Here is an 18,354-nt window from a genome sequence, read left to right as displayed (position 1 = left end):
TTGCGCGATAGTGATAACCCGTTTAGCTGTTTTTTTTTTTTTTTTTTTATCTTTCCAGTTTATTACACTAAATTAGCCAATTTTTCCTTTCGCGCGATAAAGCGGATTGAAATTGCCCAGGTACACCCTGCGGAAAAAAAGGTGTACTATGCGCAAAAGCGAAAGAACAGGAGGTGCATGTTCCCCACCCAAGATATCCTCTAATGCACATTTAACCTTTCACCATTTGACAGTTGGCTGACCTTGCTGAAATGTTCCTTTCCACCATGATATTGTATGAAAAGGGGAAGAAATCACTGAAGGAAATTTCTTAAGTAGAAATATTTTTTTTTATGTAGACACTTTTTTGAGGTGTTAATGTATACTGCGGAGCTTATTCCCCCCATTGGAAGCAACGTTTCCACCATGTGCCCCCCCCTAAAGAAAAAAAAAAAGCATTCACTAAGAAACAGCTACTTATTTACAAAACGTGGAAATGTTAAAATGTAGTTTCCACTTTGAATTAAAAAAAAAAAAATACATACTTCATAACAGCCCCAATATAAAGGAAAACATTTTTATACGTTCTTCAAACGTTCGCCAGGTTGCATGAAAAAAAATAAAATAAAAAAAAAAGAGTATTATGCAAGATCTAACAAAATGTGCAACACTGCATGTCGGTCAATTGTGGATGGATGGGATTTTTACGGCATGTGTTTTAAACAGTTCTCGGTTTCGGACATGAAAAGGGGACAAACAAAATGATAAAGGGGTAGTATCCCGATCGGCAATTTGCCCAAACGTGAAAGAAAAGTGTAAGACACCGTTTTTTATGTGTCCTCATTCATCTGCAATCCTTCGCAGACATATACCTATGCAAGCGTAACACCCCCCTTGAGGCATCCACATGAAGTCTCCCCACACACAACAATTCAGATTCGCCACGTGGGCAGAACAAATGTAGGAAAAATACGCGTAGACAATGTAAGCGTCCTTATGTTACGCCATTTGTTGCGATTCGCCTCGAGGGGATGGGCACAATATCCTCTATTGCTTCTAATACTTCTTGTGCGTCTGTTTATCCTGCTGCTTCCATTCCTAGAAGCTTCGCCCTATTCCCGCTTTTGAATGTAGCATCAGCCATACGATATGATAGAGGCGCAAAACGCAAAGACAGCTTGCAAACATTTACCCCCCAATGTGCGTTTTTTTAAAAAAGGTAAAATTTAGTAATTGCCATAACTGTGATGAGCTGAAACTTAATGCTACTTCGTAAGGGATCAAATGGTCAGTAAGGAAGGAAAAAAAAAAAAAAAAAAAAAAAAGTAATCTTGTGTGCATCACCAATTTTATGTCTTTTGCGGAAATTTTTTTTTTCTTAACAAAAGGAACAGTTTTGTATAAAGTTATATTCAAAAAAAAAAAAAAAAAAAAGAATGCATTCACATTTAATGTGGAGAAATTAACATTCAAGTTTTTGTAAGAATTTAAAATGACCTCGCCCAGTTGATTTAAAGAGGCATTTATCTCTTTTTTTTTTTTTTTTTTTTTTCTTAAAGCGTGTATTAATTAGGCACTTTACACATATTACACATTTGTATACTCATGTAAACATATGCCCACGTGTGAGCTTTTATTTTGTGCATATCTACATGCTCGAAAAAGTACTGGAGAATACACACTCGTGTGCGTAATTATTATTATTGTTTTTTTTTTTTTCTTTTAATTCTCCGTGATCTTTGTGAACGCAATAAGGTCATTTCTTTTACTAATTCTTGGACACACGCGTAGAGGGGGGAATTCATTATCAGGGAAACTGAGAGAGGAGGCAACAGACCAGCAAAAGGAGGCAGCAAGCAGAAGCGGCAGAAAGAAGCGGCAAAAAGAAGCAGCAAAGAAAAAACGCCAGAAGGGGAAGCAAAAAATAGCCCATTTTAATACAGCTGAAAGGCCCTGGAAGGATAGCAGCGAGATGCGCTGCGATCATCAAAGGAACTCACGAAACATGTCTTCTTTCTTAATCACTGCTAAGCAGCACAGGGAGTTAAAACTATACACGCCGTGCACTTAAACGTGCGCTCGTGTTGAAGCTCCCATTGTGGACCCACTTACGGAAGCGAAGAAGGGAGCCTTCTACGCGCACACACACACATTTGAAACATAACTCCTTAATGAATGAAAATACTACTTATGCAAAGATGGAGGAAGAAAGTGAAAGAAGCGAGGGAAGGACCATGAAGGGCGTGATAAAGAACAAGTAAGACTTTGCGTTGGGCATTCTTTACATGCGCATACGCATTTTTGGATAAATGTCCCCCCGCACTAGTGTGTGTAACTTAAGATGAAACATTCCCCAGGGAAAGCACAAATCGTTTTTTGTTTATCTTTGCTCCCATTCGGTCTTTTTTCCCCCCCGTCAGGTATTACATCTCCCCGCAGTTTTCGGACAAAAAGAAAGAAGCAGAATACAACGCCCTGAGGATACACAACATAAAAGAATACATCTGCATCCACCTAACAGTGTCGCTATTCATTATATTAGTAGAATTCTTCGCCTTTTCTGCAAGTAAAAAAAGAATCAAATGCGCGCATCGATAGGTTCCCCAAAATGAACCTCCAGGGAAATATACTAAAACGTGTGTACACTATGCCTACAGGGTGGAGTTCCTCGCCTTCAAGTGTTAAGGTGTTTTCCCTGTTACGCCAATAAGCAGGGACACCCTCAAGCCGTCGCGCTTCTAACCCGCTGTACCTCCCCCCCTCCATCGTAGACCTAACGAAGAAGGACGCGTCAGTTATGGAGCACTTTGTGGTTGTCTTCTCCCTTTTGAATTGTTTGATGCACGTGGTTGTGCTGATAAAGGTTTCCTTTACCCCGGCCAAAAACTCCCATTCGAAAAGTTTGTTTGTTGGATATATCATAATTGTAAGTTATGGCAGCGGGGGAGCGAATCATCTGGGGGTATCGCATTACTGGTCCAGCTGCACCACTTTGCGGATGGATTATATTCAAACGTCGATATATTTTTTTCCACTATCTATTTCTTCTGATCCCCCATTTTTCCCGCAGAACCAAGTGTTTCAATTTTTGTCTCTTTACTTCTTTACGAAAAAAGATGAGGAGAAAAAGGCCGATGGCACCCGCTTCATCCTGTACAACAGCAACTTCAGTTTGTATGTTCACTTCTTTGTAGATTCAGTGTTTCTTCTGTGCCTGCCCACGCTCAAGTAGGTATTTTTATCTGTGCCTTTTGTTTAACCCCCAAGGGAGACGCACATCAGATGCACAGGTTGTGTACAAAGGGTAATTCTCCCCACTAGTGTATACACATCCATTTAATGATCAAATATGCCACCCCTTTTCCTCCACCTGTTAGCTTCCTCTCCACGGTGCTATTTCTAATAGGCTACCTAATTATAAACGCGGTGCTAATGTCCCTGGTTAAGTTTGCCAAGGCCAAAATAGAGGTGGAACTGTACTTCATGTACATACTAACGGCGCTGTTGGTTATGTTCACCATTTTGAGATATATGGCGGAACAAAGAAATCGAATTTTGCTACACACCATTAAGGACATAGTTTGCAGTAATTACAAAAAAGTGGGAGACTTCAAATCGACGTTGGATAAGGAAAATGAATCCATCGCTGTGGATATAACGAAGGATGATAACTACGACAAAATGGAAGAGAATTACAAATTTTTATTTTCAGACAAGAGCTTTTTCTTTAACGATTTTACCATAAATGCGTGTTACAAGGATTATTACTCCGTGTCCTATTTTTTAAAGCGATTATTAATTGGGTGTGGTGCTAACAAAAATAAGGAAATGAAAAAAAGGACAAATGAGGAAAAAAAAAAATTCCAAAATGTGAAAAAACACCTGAACGAGTCAGACATTTTAACCATAGCTTACGAAACAGACGTTTTAAAAAATGTAAAAAAAATAAATTCAGACGAAATAGGAAAAAACTGGGATTATTCCTTTATCGATTCGGAGCATGGGAAATCGACTCTGGTCATTTTACAAGTGGGTTACCATTTAATTAGTCCATATATGGAAAATAATGAAAAAAAGAAAAAAAAATTACAATTATTTTTGTTGTTAATTAACAATATGTATTTCCCCAATCCGTACCACAACGCGAATCATGGCGCAACGGTTTGCCACCTTTCCAAATGTCTTGCACACATGACGGACTTTGATAAGAGCTTAAATAACACCTACATGATTTGTTACTTAATTGCGTCCATAGCACATGACGTGGGGCACCCCGGGAAAACAAACGCTTACCTCTCCGAAACTAATCACATTTTATCTATTAGATATAACGACATGAGCATTTTGGAAAACTACCACTGCAGTATCACCTTCTCTATTTTGCAACTCATTGGGCACGACTTTTTAATAAATAGTGAAGACACCAAACTGGTGGAGAAAAATAATTACACGAATTTGAGAAAGTTTATCATTGAGTTAATAATTTCGACGGACATGAAATTGCACTTTGAGTATGTAGACATTTTTAAGAAGCGAAAACGGAGTGAGAATTTTGACATTAGTGACAGGGACGCCATTAATTTGGGCACAATCAACATTAAGGTGGCTGACATTGGGCACACGTGCTTAAAGTGGCGCGACCACGCCAAGTGGACCATGCTCGTCAGCGAGGAGTTCTTTCTGCAGAAGAAGGACGAGGAGCTCCACCGGAAGAATAAGAGCATGGGTGAGAGGTGTAATCAGCAGCGATGTGTGCACGTTCACCTTGCCCGATTGGGTGGACCGTCTTACATGTTTGATCTTTCCCCCCACGCAGGCGCCTACCAATGTACCCCCCGAGGAAACGAACAATCCATCGACGAAGCCATGATTTTCAACTATGAAAATATCTACATAAACTACATCAACAATATCAACAACGTGAACAATTACGACTTCAGTTACATCAAACTGAATTTTATTCACGACCACGATTTTGTGAAGAGCATACCCAGCCAGCAAGTCTACTTCTTTGAAATTATTGTAACGCCACTAATTCAAGAATTACAATCCATGGAAAAGGCAAAAAAGGAAATAACGCAAAAGGTGCTTCACAATTTAAACGTAAACCTAAAGGCATGGAGATTAATCGAAAAAAATATTAACCTCTTTTACAATACGGACAAAATGAGAGTCACAGATTATTACAAAAATTTAGAAAAAAAAAAATTGCTAAGGGGAATTATTAGCCTCCTAGACATCGGTGAAGAGGATGTCATATCGTTGACAAAGGATTACAGTCAGGAGGAAAATGCCCAGCGGGAAGAGGAAGAAATGAAGGAAAAAAAAGGGGCAGTGCGATGAAGTGCAGTTCGATAAAGGGCAGTACGATCAAGGGCCATCGTAACGGCGGGGCACATAGTTGAAACGTTTCTTCCAAAAGAGAAAAGTTCTGTCTCAGGTGAGGAAAGAAGAAACTCAGTTGTGTGGGTGGGTGTGCCGCATAATTGGAGCATCTTCCGAGGTGAAAGGATCACATGCGTTCTTTCTTTGTATGCCGCAATTTTAATGTGATTCACCAAAATGGTTACCCGAAATAAGTCCCGTGTGCTTGCTTTCAAGTCAGCGCTGAGAGATGGCACGTACCCCTTTGATGTTTGTGTGACGATAGAGACATGGGGAATTAGCTCACCCATCCTCATGTGTGGCAGAACGAGATCGCCCCCCCACACGTGCTTACTGTTACCAGTGTGAGTGGACAGCCATTTTTAATGCGCCCGTTTCCCCTCCCCCCTCGGTAATGTCAAAGAATATTTTATCGAGACCTCAATGTTTGTGTTTTTATATAATTTGTGCTTCACCCACATGCGATTCTTCGCATTGGATTGAATTTATTTCTTTACCACTGGTTTAGCTGATGCATTTCGCGCCACGCAGCACATTCTCCAGCATCCGAAAATCAGATGCGTCCCCTACAGGTGCGATTATGCATTCAATTACGTATGCAATTACGCATGCAATTACGCGTCCATTTGTGTACATTTATTTAAAAACGTACTTGTGTGTGTGTGTATATACACCTCTCTCCCTTTTGCATGCCCCACTTTGATAAATTAATTCCCCGTAATAAGTATTTTTTTTTTTAATTTGTTACTTTTTCTTTACAAAGAAAAACATGTTTCAGTGAATATATTAAAAAAAAAAAAAAAAAAAAAAAACATACAGTTAAAATGTGCAAAATAAGAAGGCATTAATTTCTACAAAGGGGGACGTCCTTTTGGGGGTGCCATGCTAACGGACACATAAAAAGTAAGGACTCCCCCATGGGTATAGCTCCCACGGTTGGTAATTTATGGGAAGGGGAAAAAAAAACATACATAAACGGGGCAGCCGCACATATCCCGTTTTACCTTTAGGAGCTACTTTCCTTTTTTTCCTTCATGAATTTTTTGTAATCTTCCTTAATCATGTTCATCCTCTCGTTGTAATATATCCTGTCATTTTCGTCCAAAAATTCGTCGTTTTTTTCTTTGAGCTTTTTTAAAATGAATTCCTCCCGTTCGCTTTTGTTCCGCAGTTTGCGCCAGTCGATGTAGCTAATGTGAATGACGTTGTAGCCTAAGGGGTGGGGAGGAAAAGGAGTGCGATTAGCAGCAAACACAAGCACGTACACACACACACACACACATAATGGAAGAAACTATTTGATGATGACTCCGCATCGATCCTTTCGCCATTTGTGGCTCCGCGTCTGGCACGTGTGGGTCCACTTTTTACTCACCCAATTTGGTCAGAATCCTATGCTTCAATTTCGTGTATGTGGTGTACCTGTTACTGTTTGCGTAAAAGTGAGAAGGCCCATCAACCTCTATTGCTATGGGTCGATTATCAGCAAAGATAGAGTCTTCACCATTGTTCTGTTCCCCCTCGGAAGCATTGTTGGGATTGTCCTGATTGTTGGTTTTTAAAGGGCCAGCTAATTTTTCCGTAATCAATTTGATCAGTTTTAATTTTTCTTTTTTTTCTTCTTCTGTTAAATTTTCATCTACCTCAAAAATGTTCGGAATGTCCTCATCATTTTCTGCCCATTTGGTTGAGGCGTCATTTGGGTTGTTACTAAATTGTTGTTCATGCGCAAATTCAGGGTTTTTTCCATTTTCGGGATTTCCCCCACAATTGGGTTTTCTGGTTTGGTCTTTTTCTCCCATGTGAGAGAACTCTGTAGCTTCATTCGGTTCATCGAGTGTATTTTCGAAATCGTCTGCGTCGTTATTTATGTGTTCCTCTTTAGCGCTGTTTGAGGGGTACTGTTTGCCCTTTTTTGCAGAGTCGTCACCGTGATCATTATGTTTACCCTTTTTACCTTTCTGGGATGGTTCGTCTCTTCCCACTTGCGTAGTATCCCTGTCCACAGTAGCACTAGTGTAATTAGATCCCTCCTGGTTGTCAGTCATGTCGGAAAAGGGATCCGTCTCTCTACCACTTGCAAAGTTTGCACTTGCACTTTTCCCTTTGATGGCTGAATAACCCTCATTTTTTGAAGAATTATATGATCGCGCGTCTTTAACATTTTGGAAGATTTCCCCCATATGCTGATTATTCCTTTGGTTTATTTTTTCACCAAAATGGGCACTATCCTCTTTTTTTCTATCCTCATTTTGTTGACTTCCTTGCACATAATTCAGGTAACTGTTGTTGATGTAATTCTTATTTTCCGAAAAGGCTCGACGTCTTTGCAGTGTTAAAAAAAATGTCCTACTCCTTCTCAATATCATTATGTGCAAGGGAAAATGTTTGGGAGCGCATCAGGGGTGTGTGGTGGGGGGAACCCACATGAAAAACAACAGAAGTTGGTGCTAAACTGACAGAGGGAGAAAAAATCCAACCGTTCGGCCGCTCAGCCTATTTTTGCATACCGTAGGTTGGCCTCACTGAGTGGAAGTTACATAGCGAATGTTTGGATGCTGCATGGTGTGGAAGAAGTAGCAATTCAAAAGTGGTGCTTCCTCTACGTTTGTAGTGGTAAAAAAAAAAAACAGCGTTTCGTTTGGGTTGCTGAAAGAATGTGGAACTATTTGGTGAAATTGTAATGTGACGCTTTATTGTGACAACTTATGGCTATGCCAAACGGAAAAAAAAAAAAATGAAGATTGGCGGAAGGTTCCGGAATTGTACCTCGAAAAAGAAAACATACCGACACGCTCACCTACATGTAGGTTCGCCATCTGGCGAAGTGGGGAAAAAAGATCCCCGAAAAATGTCGCTAAGCGAATTGTATGCGCAGTACACCGCTTCTGTGCATCCCCGAGATTTAATTTTAATTTCAGTTTCAATTTTTTTTTTTTTTTTAAAAAGCCCCAATTTACCATTCTGCAACGGAAAAGCATTTTCTCCTTTTTGCAGTTTTGAAAAACTGTTATCGTTAAGAAGGCTAAGTGTACTGTTGAAAACTGTGAGGGACCAGAATTCTCCAGTGACGGCAAGGCCTGTGCTGCATAGCCATTTGTGCGCAATTGGCATGGCAGGAAATGTTTGCCCATATTTGTATACGCATGTATGCACTTATGAATAATGCTCTTCGTACGGATCCCACGTAGAGGAACTACCTTGGCTAAGTGGAGAAAATTGTCCCAAGAGGGAGCGAAGGAATACCCCACCTATAGGGGAACAGGACAACAGAGGTGCCAGTACACCAGCTGTACTTCATTCCTGGTGTAATATAGCCCCCCTTTGAAGCACTTTCCTTGATTGTTCTTCTCCCCTCCCACTAGACCTCCAAGATGAAAGGAAGAATCCCCATTCTCACCCACAACGCCCTGCTCAGAGTAACCAACCTTTGCTGTGCGAGTGAGCGAAGATGTCCATTCGCCTTTTTCGAAAAGAAGAGAAGCATCACAACGAACATCTCCAGCAGCAAAGAGGTTAAAATTAAACATGTGGGGGAGCTTAAATTAAAAAGTTTAAAAAAAAACAAAACCGTTACGAAGGATGACACGAACGAAGATGTATACATTCTGAATGGGAAAATATTATATGCACAAAAGAGTAAGAAAGAAAAAAATGATTTAAAAATAAAATATGGTTTGAAGAGGGCGAAGTATCTGGACACGACGAGAAATTTATTTTATTCCAAGTTGAGCGACAGTTTGGGGGAAAGTAACTCCGTCGAGGTTCCCACTCAGGAGGTTACCCTTAGAAGTTTGGAAGGCGTAGCCGCACATTTGGCAGGTGTGAATAGTGAGGAGAATGCTGCGGCTGTGCAGACTGCCGTAGCAGAGACAACCGAAGCTACTTCCATCAGGGGTGATACTACGAATGGTGCATTCCACGCAGGGGAAACGAAATCAAGTGACTCCCCCATGGATATGCTAAATGGCGAACCGGAGAGAAGTTCGAATTTACAAAATGGTAACTACTGTCATGTGAGTGCCCCCCCTAATGGGCAGCACGCAAGTAAAATTCTGACAAGCGAAAATGTGAAGCAACCCTTCGCGGAAGAAGAGGAGAAAGATAAAAATAAAGACACGAATGACACTTATGATAAATCGAGCCGCTATGGAAGTAACCCCAAACTTAACAATGATAAGGACACTTCCGCAGGTAATACAAACCACGGAGGGGTGAACACACCCCCAGAAGGTGTTGGATCAGAAAGTGGTAAGTTACAAAATGATGGATCAGAAAGTGGCCCCCCCAAAAATAACAACCCCCCAAAACGAGACATTTACGAAATTTTGCAAGAAATTACCCATGAACCGAGCAGGCACGAAATGAAGGCCTTCCTAAATTCTCTGCTAATGCATAAAAATAAAAAGTGCACAAGATTCCTGGGGAACTACATAAGCCTATACTTTTGCAACATCCTCAGTGAAGATTTAAAGGACTTAAAATATTCCTATTTCGATGGAGTAACCCTTTGTGTAAATACTTTTTTCAGTATGCTCAAAGAGTTGGATGAAGATCAGCTGTCCAAAATGACGAACATTTATTTGAAGGATTATTTTTTAAAAATTTTCCAAATTTTAAAATCGAATAATTTGAGTTTGCATTTTGAAAATTTAAAAATAGAGAACATGAGATTGTTGTACATATATAACATATTAGGGTTAACAAGGAAGGAGGGAAAAAGGACAAAAAAAGAAAATATAAAAAAATTCCTCTATCAATATATTTGTGTGCAAAATGAAGATTTAGCTGTTTTGAAAAACACCAACAAAATGAAGTTCCTCTCAAATATAATTAAAAATGGAGTTACCACTAGGATGCACATGTTGGTCATTCTGTCATATGACCTGAGTGCATACGACACGACTTCTTCCAACTGTATTACAAAAACGCAATTTAAAAATATCCACTTGGAAGTTATCCTGGAGAATCAGCTGGAAAATCCTTTCTTCTCTTTGCAATCCCCAGATTCGATAGACCTCAAGTCGTCTGGATGGTCCCTCGTTGACGTGAATCAAATATTGAACGGCAATTTGCCATACGAGTGAATCGTAACAGGAAAAAAGAAAACGCACATCGGGATTTCGCTCCTACTTGTTTGCAAATAATTCCCTTGAAATGCGATATTTTAAAGTGTTAAGTTTGAAAAATGAATTTTTTTTTTTTTTTTTTTTTTGTAACTCCGCAATTTTCAACCTACAGGAAAGTACTGAACTACTGAGACTGTAGTCAAAATGAACGCGCATGTAGGGAAGGCTACGCTTCCTGAGGAAACATGCGAGAATGTAAAATGTGTTCATTCCACAAAGGGAATTTTCATATGAAAAGCGTCCTCACTGAGCCTGTCCATTTCTTGGAGCTCTGGGTACGTCTTGTAGAGGTCCGTGGCATCGGTGTAACTGTTCTGTTCTTCTTCATACTCACGGTCCACTTCGTCCAGCTTGTTTTTCTTCTTCTGCTTTTCCAGGTCTCTGCGTGGGGGGGGAGGGGCAAAAGGGGCATCATGAGCGATGCGTAATGCACGTGGGGGATGTCTACATTGGGATAGGGGAAATCCCTCCACAAGTACACGCATGCGTGTTTCTCTCTCCCCACATGCACGTACTCTTTTATCATATGCAGGAGGCGCCTTATTTGGCTGTTTTCAGGCTCGAAGAGGTCCCCCCGGAAGGAGTCATTTTCAGACATGTCACCCGGGACGGGCCTGCGTTTCTTCAAAAGGTGATCCCTGATGACGCCAATTTGCTCCTCACTGAGTGGTTCTACATCCTTGGCAGAATTCTCATAAAGGTTTATGGTTTCCTCGGCCAAAATGTATATGGATTGCATTTTGCTATTTTCCCGACACTTGGCCTGTTTCTTCTTTATAATGGTCTCTTTTATGTACTCATCAGGGAAGACGAAATTTTTATAAACGTTTAGCAGTTCATTTTTTACGTCTTCACGAAGGTTCATGTTTTCGATGTGTTCCTTTTTTATGGGCTTCATATTATTCAGAATCAGATTCATCCGTCCAATTCTGTTATTGTAGCTACACGGGTAGATATACATTTTTTTTTTTAATTTATCTAGGTCTTTCAGCATGTAGTTTAGTTCGTTTATGTCTAGCATGGAGATTTTTCGAAATAGCTCTTTGTTATAGTTTTGTACCACCTGGACTGTTAATGCGTTGGGATTTTCAAACGCCACATCGAAGACGGTTGTAAGAATGGCTTCACAATCTGCTTGCAAGAATTCTTTGTAGGAATGCTCATTCGATGAGAAATAATCGGCTACAATTTTTCTGTACAGCTTGTAATTGTCCTTCCCCAGGTAGGCCAAAATATATTCTTCGCGTATACTTGGGTAGTGATGGTAATTCTTGTTAATTCCTGAGTAGTACGTGTCACATATGTGCTTTAGCAGTTTGAAATTTTTGTCTATGTTGTTTTTGTTGAGGCGGTATTCAGTGTCCTTGTGCAGTTCTCCCCTCATGAAGTAGAAGTCCCTCTTGGAGAAAAATATTTCTTCGAAGATTTGCTGCACTGGGGATTTATCCTGCTCCGGTGATTTGGTGCGATCACCCATATTGAATCCATCCCCTCTGGACGGGTTCCTATCCCACCGTGGGGAGTCATCGTCCCGCCGGCCGACCAACCCCATTATGTCCTTTTCCCTCTTAAAGTACGAATTGAAAATTTTGTTAATTGTACTATTGGAGAGGTTAAAAATGTTGCGTGCATTTCTCGTTTTGAGGTGATCAAATCTGCAAAAAAAAATGTCTCCTTCTTTGAGATTTTCATAATCGATGTAGCGCTTTTCGATCAGCGTGATGACGTCTCTTACGTGTTCCTTGTTGATTTTGTTACACCCGGTGGTGCCACTGGTAGAGGTCTTATCATCCCCCCCTCTTTCAGGGTCGCTTTCCTGTACTGCTGCCGCTTCAGGACTCAAAACCCTGGTGGAGAGAATCACATAACTGTTAAAGAAAGCGAGAACCTTGGAGGGGTACCTCAACATGGGGTTGTAATTTTGAATGACGTTCTGGTCAGTAGACATTTTTTTTATAAGCTCATATATCTGGTGGTTAATAGGATCCGCGTTAACCATGCTCCCTTCGTACAAATTGGGGTCCGATGTTTTGTTAACAATTCGAACGTATAGCAGTTTTTCCTTTTTAAAAATGTAGTCATCCACGTTGATGTATTTGAGAGCATCTTCCTCATTGCACCCGTAGAAGTTTTGCTTGAATTGTTTATACTTATCTGTGTAGTCCTTCTGGCGTATGGACCCTTTTGCTTTTTTCTCTTGTGGTGTTATATCCTTTGTGTAGCGCGCATCGAACGGGCCACCTTCCCCCGTGTGGACAGCATCCCCACTTTCTTCCCCCCTTCGTTGTCCCATTTTATGGCTGGGAAGACGATCTTCGGTGGTCTCCTCCACGGCAGCCGAATTGTGCAGGCCAAACTCATGTGTTATAACTTTATTTTTCAAATAATCAAAATTCCGCAAAATATTTCTCGTGTTGATAATATTATGGGATTTTATTTTTACCTTAATGGGGTTACCCTTGCTTTCAAAAATATTAACTATGATGTTATTTCCGTCGTTACAAAAATCGGAGACCTCCCCTTTGAAGTAGACATTTTCGAATAAATTTTCCACGATAATTGTATGTTGTAAATTTCGTAATTTTTCATTCATTTCATCAGCGGGGATTTTTCGTAAACTTAAGAAGACATATTCCAGTTTTTTATTCACTTCAATTATGTATGCGCTTATTTTGTGCGTTGCATTTTTGGACGCTTGTAGGAGCTGCACATTCTGTTTGTCCTTCTCATCATTTTCGTCGTAGAGCAGGTACCCCTTTATGCATCCATTTATTAAAACTACAAAATATTTATTCCTTACATTTTTTACAATTTGGATGAAAATTTTTTTTTCTGAATTTTTCAATTCGTCTAATTTGTTGTAAATTTTTTCTTTCCTTTTGTTTATTTCGTTTGTGTATAATTCTCCGATTATTCTATTTTTCTCATCCACTTCTTTTATGAGAACAAGGCAGTCTTTAACATGGTCATTTTGCACACAGGGGGCTTGGTCTTTCCATTGGGGGGTTACCTTCCGCATCAGTTTAGCATACATTGCGTGGTCAATAAAATTGTTCCTATATAAATATTCGTAGAGCAGTTCATTTTCGAGCAGGTAGTTATTCTCCCTCTTAATTATAATTTGCTCATTATCATCATTTTTCAATTTCACAAATATTTCGTTTTCAACAACGTTTGCGACTCTCCCCACTTTTAGCTGTCCCACATGCATATCCTTCACGTCTTTTAATTTTTGCACACTTTTTTTTCTTACCTCATGGTGCCTTCTTCGTATCAACGTTTCGTTTTGTTTGTTATTTCTACTTCCCAGGAGGAAGTCGTACGGGGCACCCCCTACCCTCTTTCTCAACCCATTAGTACATGTTAAAAAATGCGCCAGCAGTAAAAGGAGGAAAACTGCCCAGGGGGGTTTCATTTCTGTTCACCGATCAGTTTGCCTCACTTCACAAATGGTGAACAGGAAGCGGTTTCTTCGCATTACACTAGTGGGTTATTTGCATACACGTGGGCACATTTGCGTACTGCACATATTGGTGGCATATTCGCGACATGTTCGTGACATTTTCCTGTCGTGTCCCTGTCGAGGGACGTCCCGGGATTGCCTAGGATGGTGAGTCTTTAAGCAGGCGCGTTTTTCCCCTCCAGCGGCTAGAAGAAGCCATCGTTGGTGTGGTTTCTCTTCCGCTTTGGCTTCACTACATAACTTCAGTGACGATGCAGTGATGGTAACAATGACGCCCTGCGTGTCGTGATCGACTGGACTGAACCCCGCTTCGCGCTTGCCTAGGAATTTGCGCACTTAAGGGGTTGTGGGGGGGAGCACACTCGTACACAAGGTTGGTGAGCTGTTCATGGCTTCCAATAATGTTAAGGGAAAATACGTTTTCGGGGGGGTCATCTCTTCACCCCTCTTGCGTCGAAAGGGAAATGGTTCCTCCAATCTGTGCTGAGGAAGGCAGCGCATTTTACCATTTCCCCCTCAGATTTACGCAAAAATGGGAGCGAACTTAGGTCGACACGCCCTCTTTGCACGCACATAAGTTGGAAAGGGCATATTCGCTACACTCGCAACATTTTAAAGGTTTTTTGTGAGGGAATTTTTTTTTTTTTTTTTTTTTTCCTTAAAAGTGAAGAATACAAGCGGAGCGGTATAACACTGTTTGTGCTGTTTCACCTTTTTGGCTAATTATATGTGTTGCGATTCTTTTTTTTACTTGGACCAACTCCGCTTTAACGACTGAATGGTTTTTTCTTTTCCGAAATTATAATTGCTGAGGAGATTGTCAGGTTCCCAATTTGCCTACGAAGATAGCTCACCAGTGAATCCCCAGTGAATCCCCAGTGAATCCCCAGTGAATCCCCAGTGAATCCCCAGTGAATCCCCAGTGAATCCCCAGTGAATCCCCAGTGAATCCCCAGTGAATCCCCAGTGAATACGCTTTTTTCCCCACACCAACCGCTAACCCATGGATACGCTAATAGGCCTGAAAGGCAAAAACTTCATAATCCTGGCGGCAGATACGTACAGCGTCAATTCAATAATCAAGTTAAAAAATGACGACAAAACCAAGTTTTACGACATTAACGGAAACAAATGCCTACTGCTGGGCGGATCTATTGGGGATAGAATTCAGTTTGGTGAATTCATAAGGAAGAATGTGCACCTGTACCAGTACCAGAACTCCACCGATTTGTTTGTGAAATCTTTTGCCTTTTTTACGCGCAAGAATTTGGCTTACTATTTGAGGAGAAACCCCTACGAGGTGAACTGCCTCATAGCTGGATACGACAACGTAAGGAGGAGAGAGGCATCACTAATGGTGTGCAGAAATAGTTACTTCGTATATGGGGGCGACGAATGGATGAATCACACATGTCTGAGTGGTTCCCCGTTTTGCAGTAGAAATGCATTTGTGTGTGTGTGTATATCTCCTTGATCTGTTTACCCACGTTACAAAAGAGAAAAATCGGTTTGTATCCATTGTGCTTCATAACGAACGGACCTACTTTCTCTTCACCCCCCCCCGCAGAAGGACGGCTACCAACTCTACTGGTGCGACTACCTAAGCAACATGGACGCTGTGAACAAAGGCGCACACGGATACGGTGCGTACCTAGTGAACGGCATCCTGGATAAGTACTACCATGAGAATATGAGTCTAGATGAAGCCCTACTCATTTTTAAAAAGTGCTTTGAAGAATTGAAGAAGAGATTTCTCCTCACCCAAATAAATTACGAACTAAGAATTATGACAGAGAACAAGGTAGAGGCTCAGCTCGTGACCATTTGAGGGGCCTCTCAGACGGGCCATTACCTCAGCCCCCTTGCGCCGTCCCATTTTTTACGTGTCATGTGTATATAAATATATGTACATGTGTGTGTATGTATGTGTGCACATATGTTTTTACATATGTTTGTACATATGTGGGCCTCATTTATGCGCCTCCCCAGCAGCATTCACAATCATGTAGCGTGCCCCCTTATGCGGAGTAAATTTACCACCAACCATTCGCAAAACATTACGTATGACCATTTGCACACATGCAAAGAGGGGTACCCTAAAAAAAGGCGCACACTGAGTGCCCGCCTTTTTTTTCCTTTACTACATTTTAAATGTTGCCAAGTTTTGCACAAATGGGAAACTTTCCACGAAGGAATATTTTCTAATAACTTAACTGATCATTAGGCGGAATTTATTTTAACAAAAAAGACGCAAAAAAAAAAAAAAAAAATAGGACGGCATGCAGACGAATGTGCTTATATGCACGTTTGGAGGTCCCACGAATGGGGATACCCTGTGGTGCGAAGTTGGGTCTGCGGTTCCTTCGATTCGTTGCAAATGCGTTAAGCCCTTTTCGCTGTGCATGCCATCATCCACGATGACATAACGTTTTCGCGGCCACTTTGGACATACATAGACATGTGGCAAAAAAGAAAAATATGTTTCCTCTCCCCATCACACTGCCAACGCTTCATTGGATCACTTCCTCGTGTTGATTATTTCACCACCCCCCTCAGTCTTCATGCGAATTATACAAATCTTGGTTGTTTATTCTCTCGTACGAGTATGACGCAATTATGGAGAAGGGAATTGTCATCAGTATGATCAGAAGGGCAAAAAAGACGTTATTACGATTTAGGGACCATTTGTGCATGAGGAAGGGAATGAAGGGAAAAGACATAAGCATCATTAGGAACAGGATAAGGACAAATTTTACTGAAATCATTGTGTAGGAGAGGGGGGTCGCTCAAAAAAAAAAAAAAAAAAAAAAAAAGGCAGTGTGCTTTGCAAAAGTGCGTACAGGTTATTCTCCCAAGTGTGTTTTACTCCCACGCTTTGGTTTTTCTGTATGCTTTCGTTTGGTTAGTTCTCCGTCCGTAGTTATGGCGTTTTCATTGCTTCGAATAATTTTAACACTTCGCCGTGTGCTTTGGTGAAAAATCAGTGTTATGATGCTTGGTGAAGGGGGCGAAAATGGGAAGGAAACAGCTTGCGCCTTTTTTAACCTCACACGTGTGCTACTTGCAAAATGCTTTCTCCTTTGCTAAAATAAGGTGGTGTTCCCACTTGTAACTTTTTTACAGCATATGTGCAAAGAATGATCATATGCAACGCGAAAAAGAGAAACTGAATTTTCTGAATTTAAACCGAAGAGTTACATATATACAATTTGTGCTTTCGTTTTGTCAGCGTTTTCTCCAAAGGGGAATAAAATCGTTTCATGAGAGGGGCGAAATGGCACAAGACCATTGTACGTACACACGGGGCGTTTTCCCTTTTAATGGTAAAAAAAAAAAAAAAAAATTATCTCCCTCCACCAACCTCATGTTTCGCGAAGGTGTGCCTTTTTTTTCAGAGCACGCCTTCGTGGACGTCTAAGTCCTTTTTTTTAAGGATAACATAAGAAGGATGAACATGTTTAAAGTTGCCAATTGGGGAAGAGAGAAGATGGTCCTTTTGCGCGCCCCCCCTTAATGGGGATGAAGACGCATATAATGTTAGTTCCTGCTATAGACGTTAAATTTTAGTGCGGCGGGGCTGTGCCTCTTCATTGTGTAATGTCCGTCGTGCTCTGTGAAAGATGCGTGACAAACTGCTTTGGTGATCGCTTGACAGGACAAGTGTAACAAAAAAAAAATATAAAAATAAAATAAAGCAGAATGAAGTAAAATAAAAAATGTTTTAACGTGTTGTAAAATTTCAGACCCGTTCCTTCAGCATTCGCCGCTTCACACTTTGCGCGGCATTTTTCCTATATTTCATTTTTGCGAACAGACATGCGTCCTTAAATTGCAGATTCCTCTTTTTTTTTTTTTTAAATGTGGCATAATCATAATGTTGCAACGAAGAGGTGCAGGTTTTACTTCATGGCCACCTTAAACGAGGAGAACGGCCCCCCAATCTTTGACATCATAAAAATTAATGATAAATGAAAAAAAGTGGAAAATAATTTTACCGGGCTTGGGATAATTATCCTGTCCGTTTTTTTTATTTTTTTTTTAATATATTTTTTTGGGACAACTGGAAAAGCATATAATATATATTATTCGGAAAAAAGGCCCTCTGGATTGGCAATTTTAATGTCCTAAATATGATCATAATTTTTGCCTGTTGTATCGAAATCGTAAAAGTATTACAACTGCGCATGTAGGGAATTTGGCCGACGTGACTTTTCCTTATTCTTTAATATTATGTTGAGGCGAAATATGTAATTCCTACAGTAGGCACTGTTGTGGCGTATTTTTTTTTTTTTTAGTGTTTTCTCCGTTTTGCGCTGTTAAAGGGCCACTGCGGAATGTTGTGGTAAAATTCTCGCAATAAAGTGGCGGGAAGGCAATGCTACTTCTGTTTCTTTTTCT

At 40.6% G+C, this 18,354-nt stretch overlaps 5 protein-coding genes across 5 annotated transcripts; 3 read left to right on the top strand and 2 right to left on the bottom strand.

Moving 5' to 3' along the window:
• Positions 1–2,150: 2,150 nt before the first annotated feature.
• On the top strand, positions 2,151–5,322 carry PCOAH_00044020 (Phosphodiesterase; the record flags this gene model as incomplete). Its single annotated transcript, XM_020061186.1, has 6 exons — positions 2,151–2,236; positions 2,400–2,545; positions 2,751–2,905; positions 3,050–3,207; positions 3,357–4,705; positions 4,796–5,322. The coding sequence occupies 6 exons, from the start codon at positions 2,151–2,153 to the stop codon at positions 5,320–5,322; spliced, it is 2,421 nt and encodes an 806-aa protein (XP_019916297.1).
• A 1,048-nt stretch (positions 5,323–6,370) lies between these two features.
• On the bottom strand, positions 6,371–7,733 carry PCOAH_00044010 (RAP protein; the record flags this gene model as incomplete). The annotated part of the gene is made up of 2 exons (XM_020061185.1): positions 6,371–6,576; positions 6,740–7,733. 2 exons carry the CDS (start codon positions 7,731–7,733, stop codon positions 6,371–6,373), a joined length of 1,200 nt encoding a protein of 399 aa, XP_019917048.1.
• A 1,005-nt stretch (positions 7,734–8,738) lies between these two features.
• On the top strand, positions 8,739–10,451 carry PCOAH_00044000 (Uncharacterized protein; the record flags this gene model as incomplete). The annotated part of the gene is made up of 1 exon (XM_020061184.1): positions 8,739–10,451. The coding sequence occupies one exon, from the start codon at positions 8,739–8,741 to the stop codon at positions 10,449–10,451; it is 1,713 nt and encodes a 570-aa protein (XP_019916759.1).
• A 248-nt stretch (positions 10,452–10,699) lies between these two features.
• On the bottom strand, positions 10,700–13,908 carry PCOAH_00043990 (Reticulocyte binding protein 2-like protein B; the record flags this gene model as incomplete). The annotated part of the gene is made up of 2 exons (XM_020061183.1): positions 10,700–10,874; positions 11,009–13,908. The coding sequence occupies 2 exons, from the start codon at positions 13,906–13,908 to the stop codon at positions 10,700–10,702; spliced, it is 3,075 nt and encodes a 1,024-aa protein (XP_019916933.1).
• Positions 13,909–14,959: 1,051 nt separating this feature from the next.
• PCOAH_00043980 (Proteasome subunit beta type) lies at positions 14,960–15,784 on the top strand (the record flags this gene model as incomplete). The annotated part of the gene is made up of 2 exons (XM_020061182.1): positions 14,960–15,286; positions 15,524–15,784. The coding sequence occupies 2 exons, from the start codon at positions 14,960–14,962 to the stop codon at positions 15,782–15,784; spliced, it is 588 nt and encodes a 195-aa protein (XP_019916811.1).
• Positions 15,785–18,354: the final 2,570 nt, after the last annotated feature.

The sequence above is a fragment of the Plasmodium coatneyi genome, chromosome 12 (assembly GCF_001680005.1).
Source record: "Plasmodium coatneyi strain Hackeri chromosome 12, complete sequence".
NCBI lineage: Eukaryota > Apicomplexa > Aconoidasida > Haemosporida > Plasmodiidae > Plasmodium > Plasmodium coatneyi.
The sequence above is the reverse complement of the archived record's forward strand: the minus strand, read 5'-3'. Positions and strand labels throughout refer to the sequence as shown.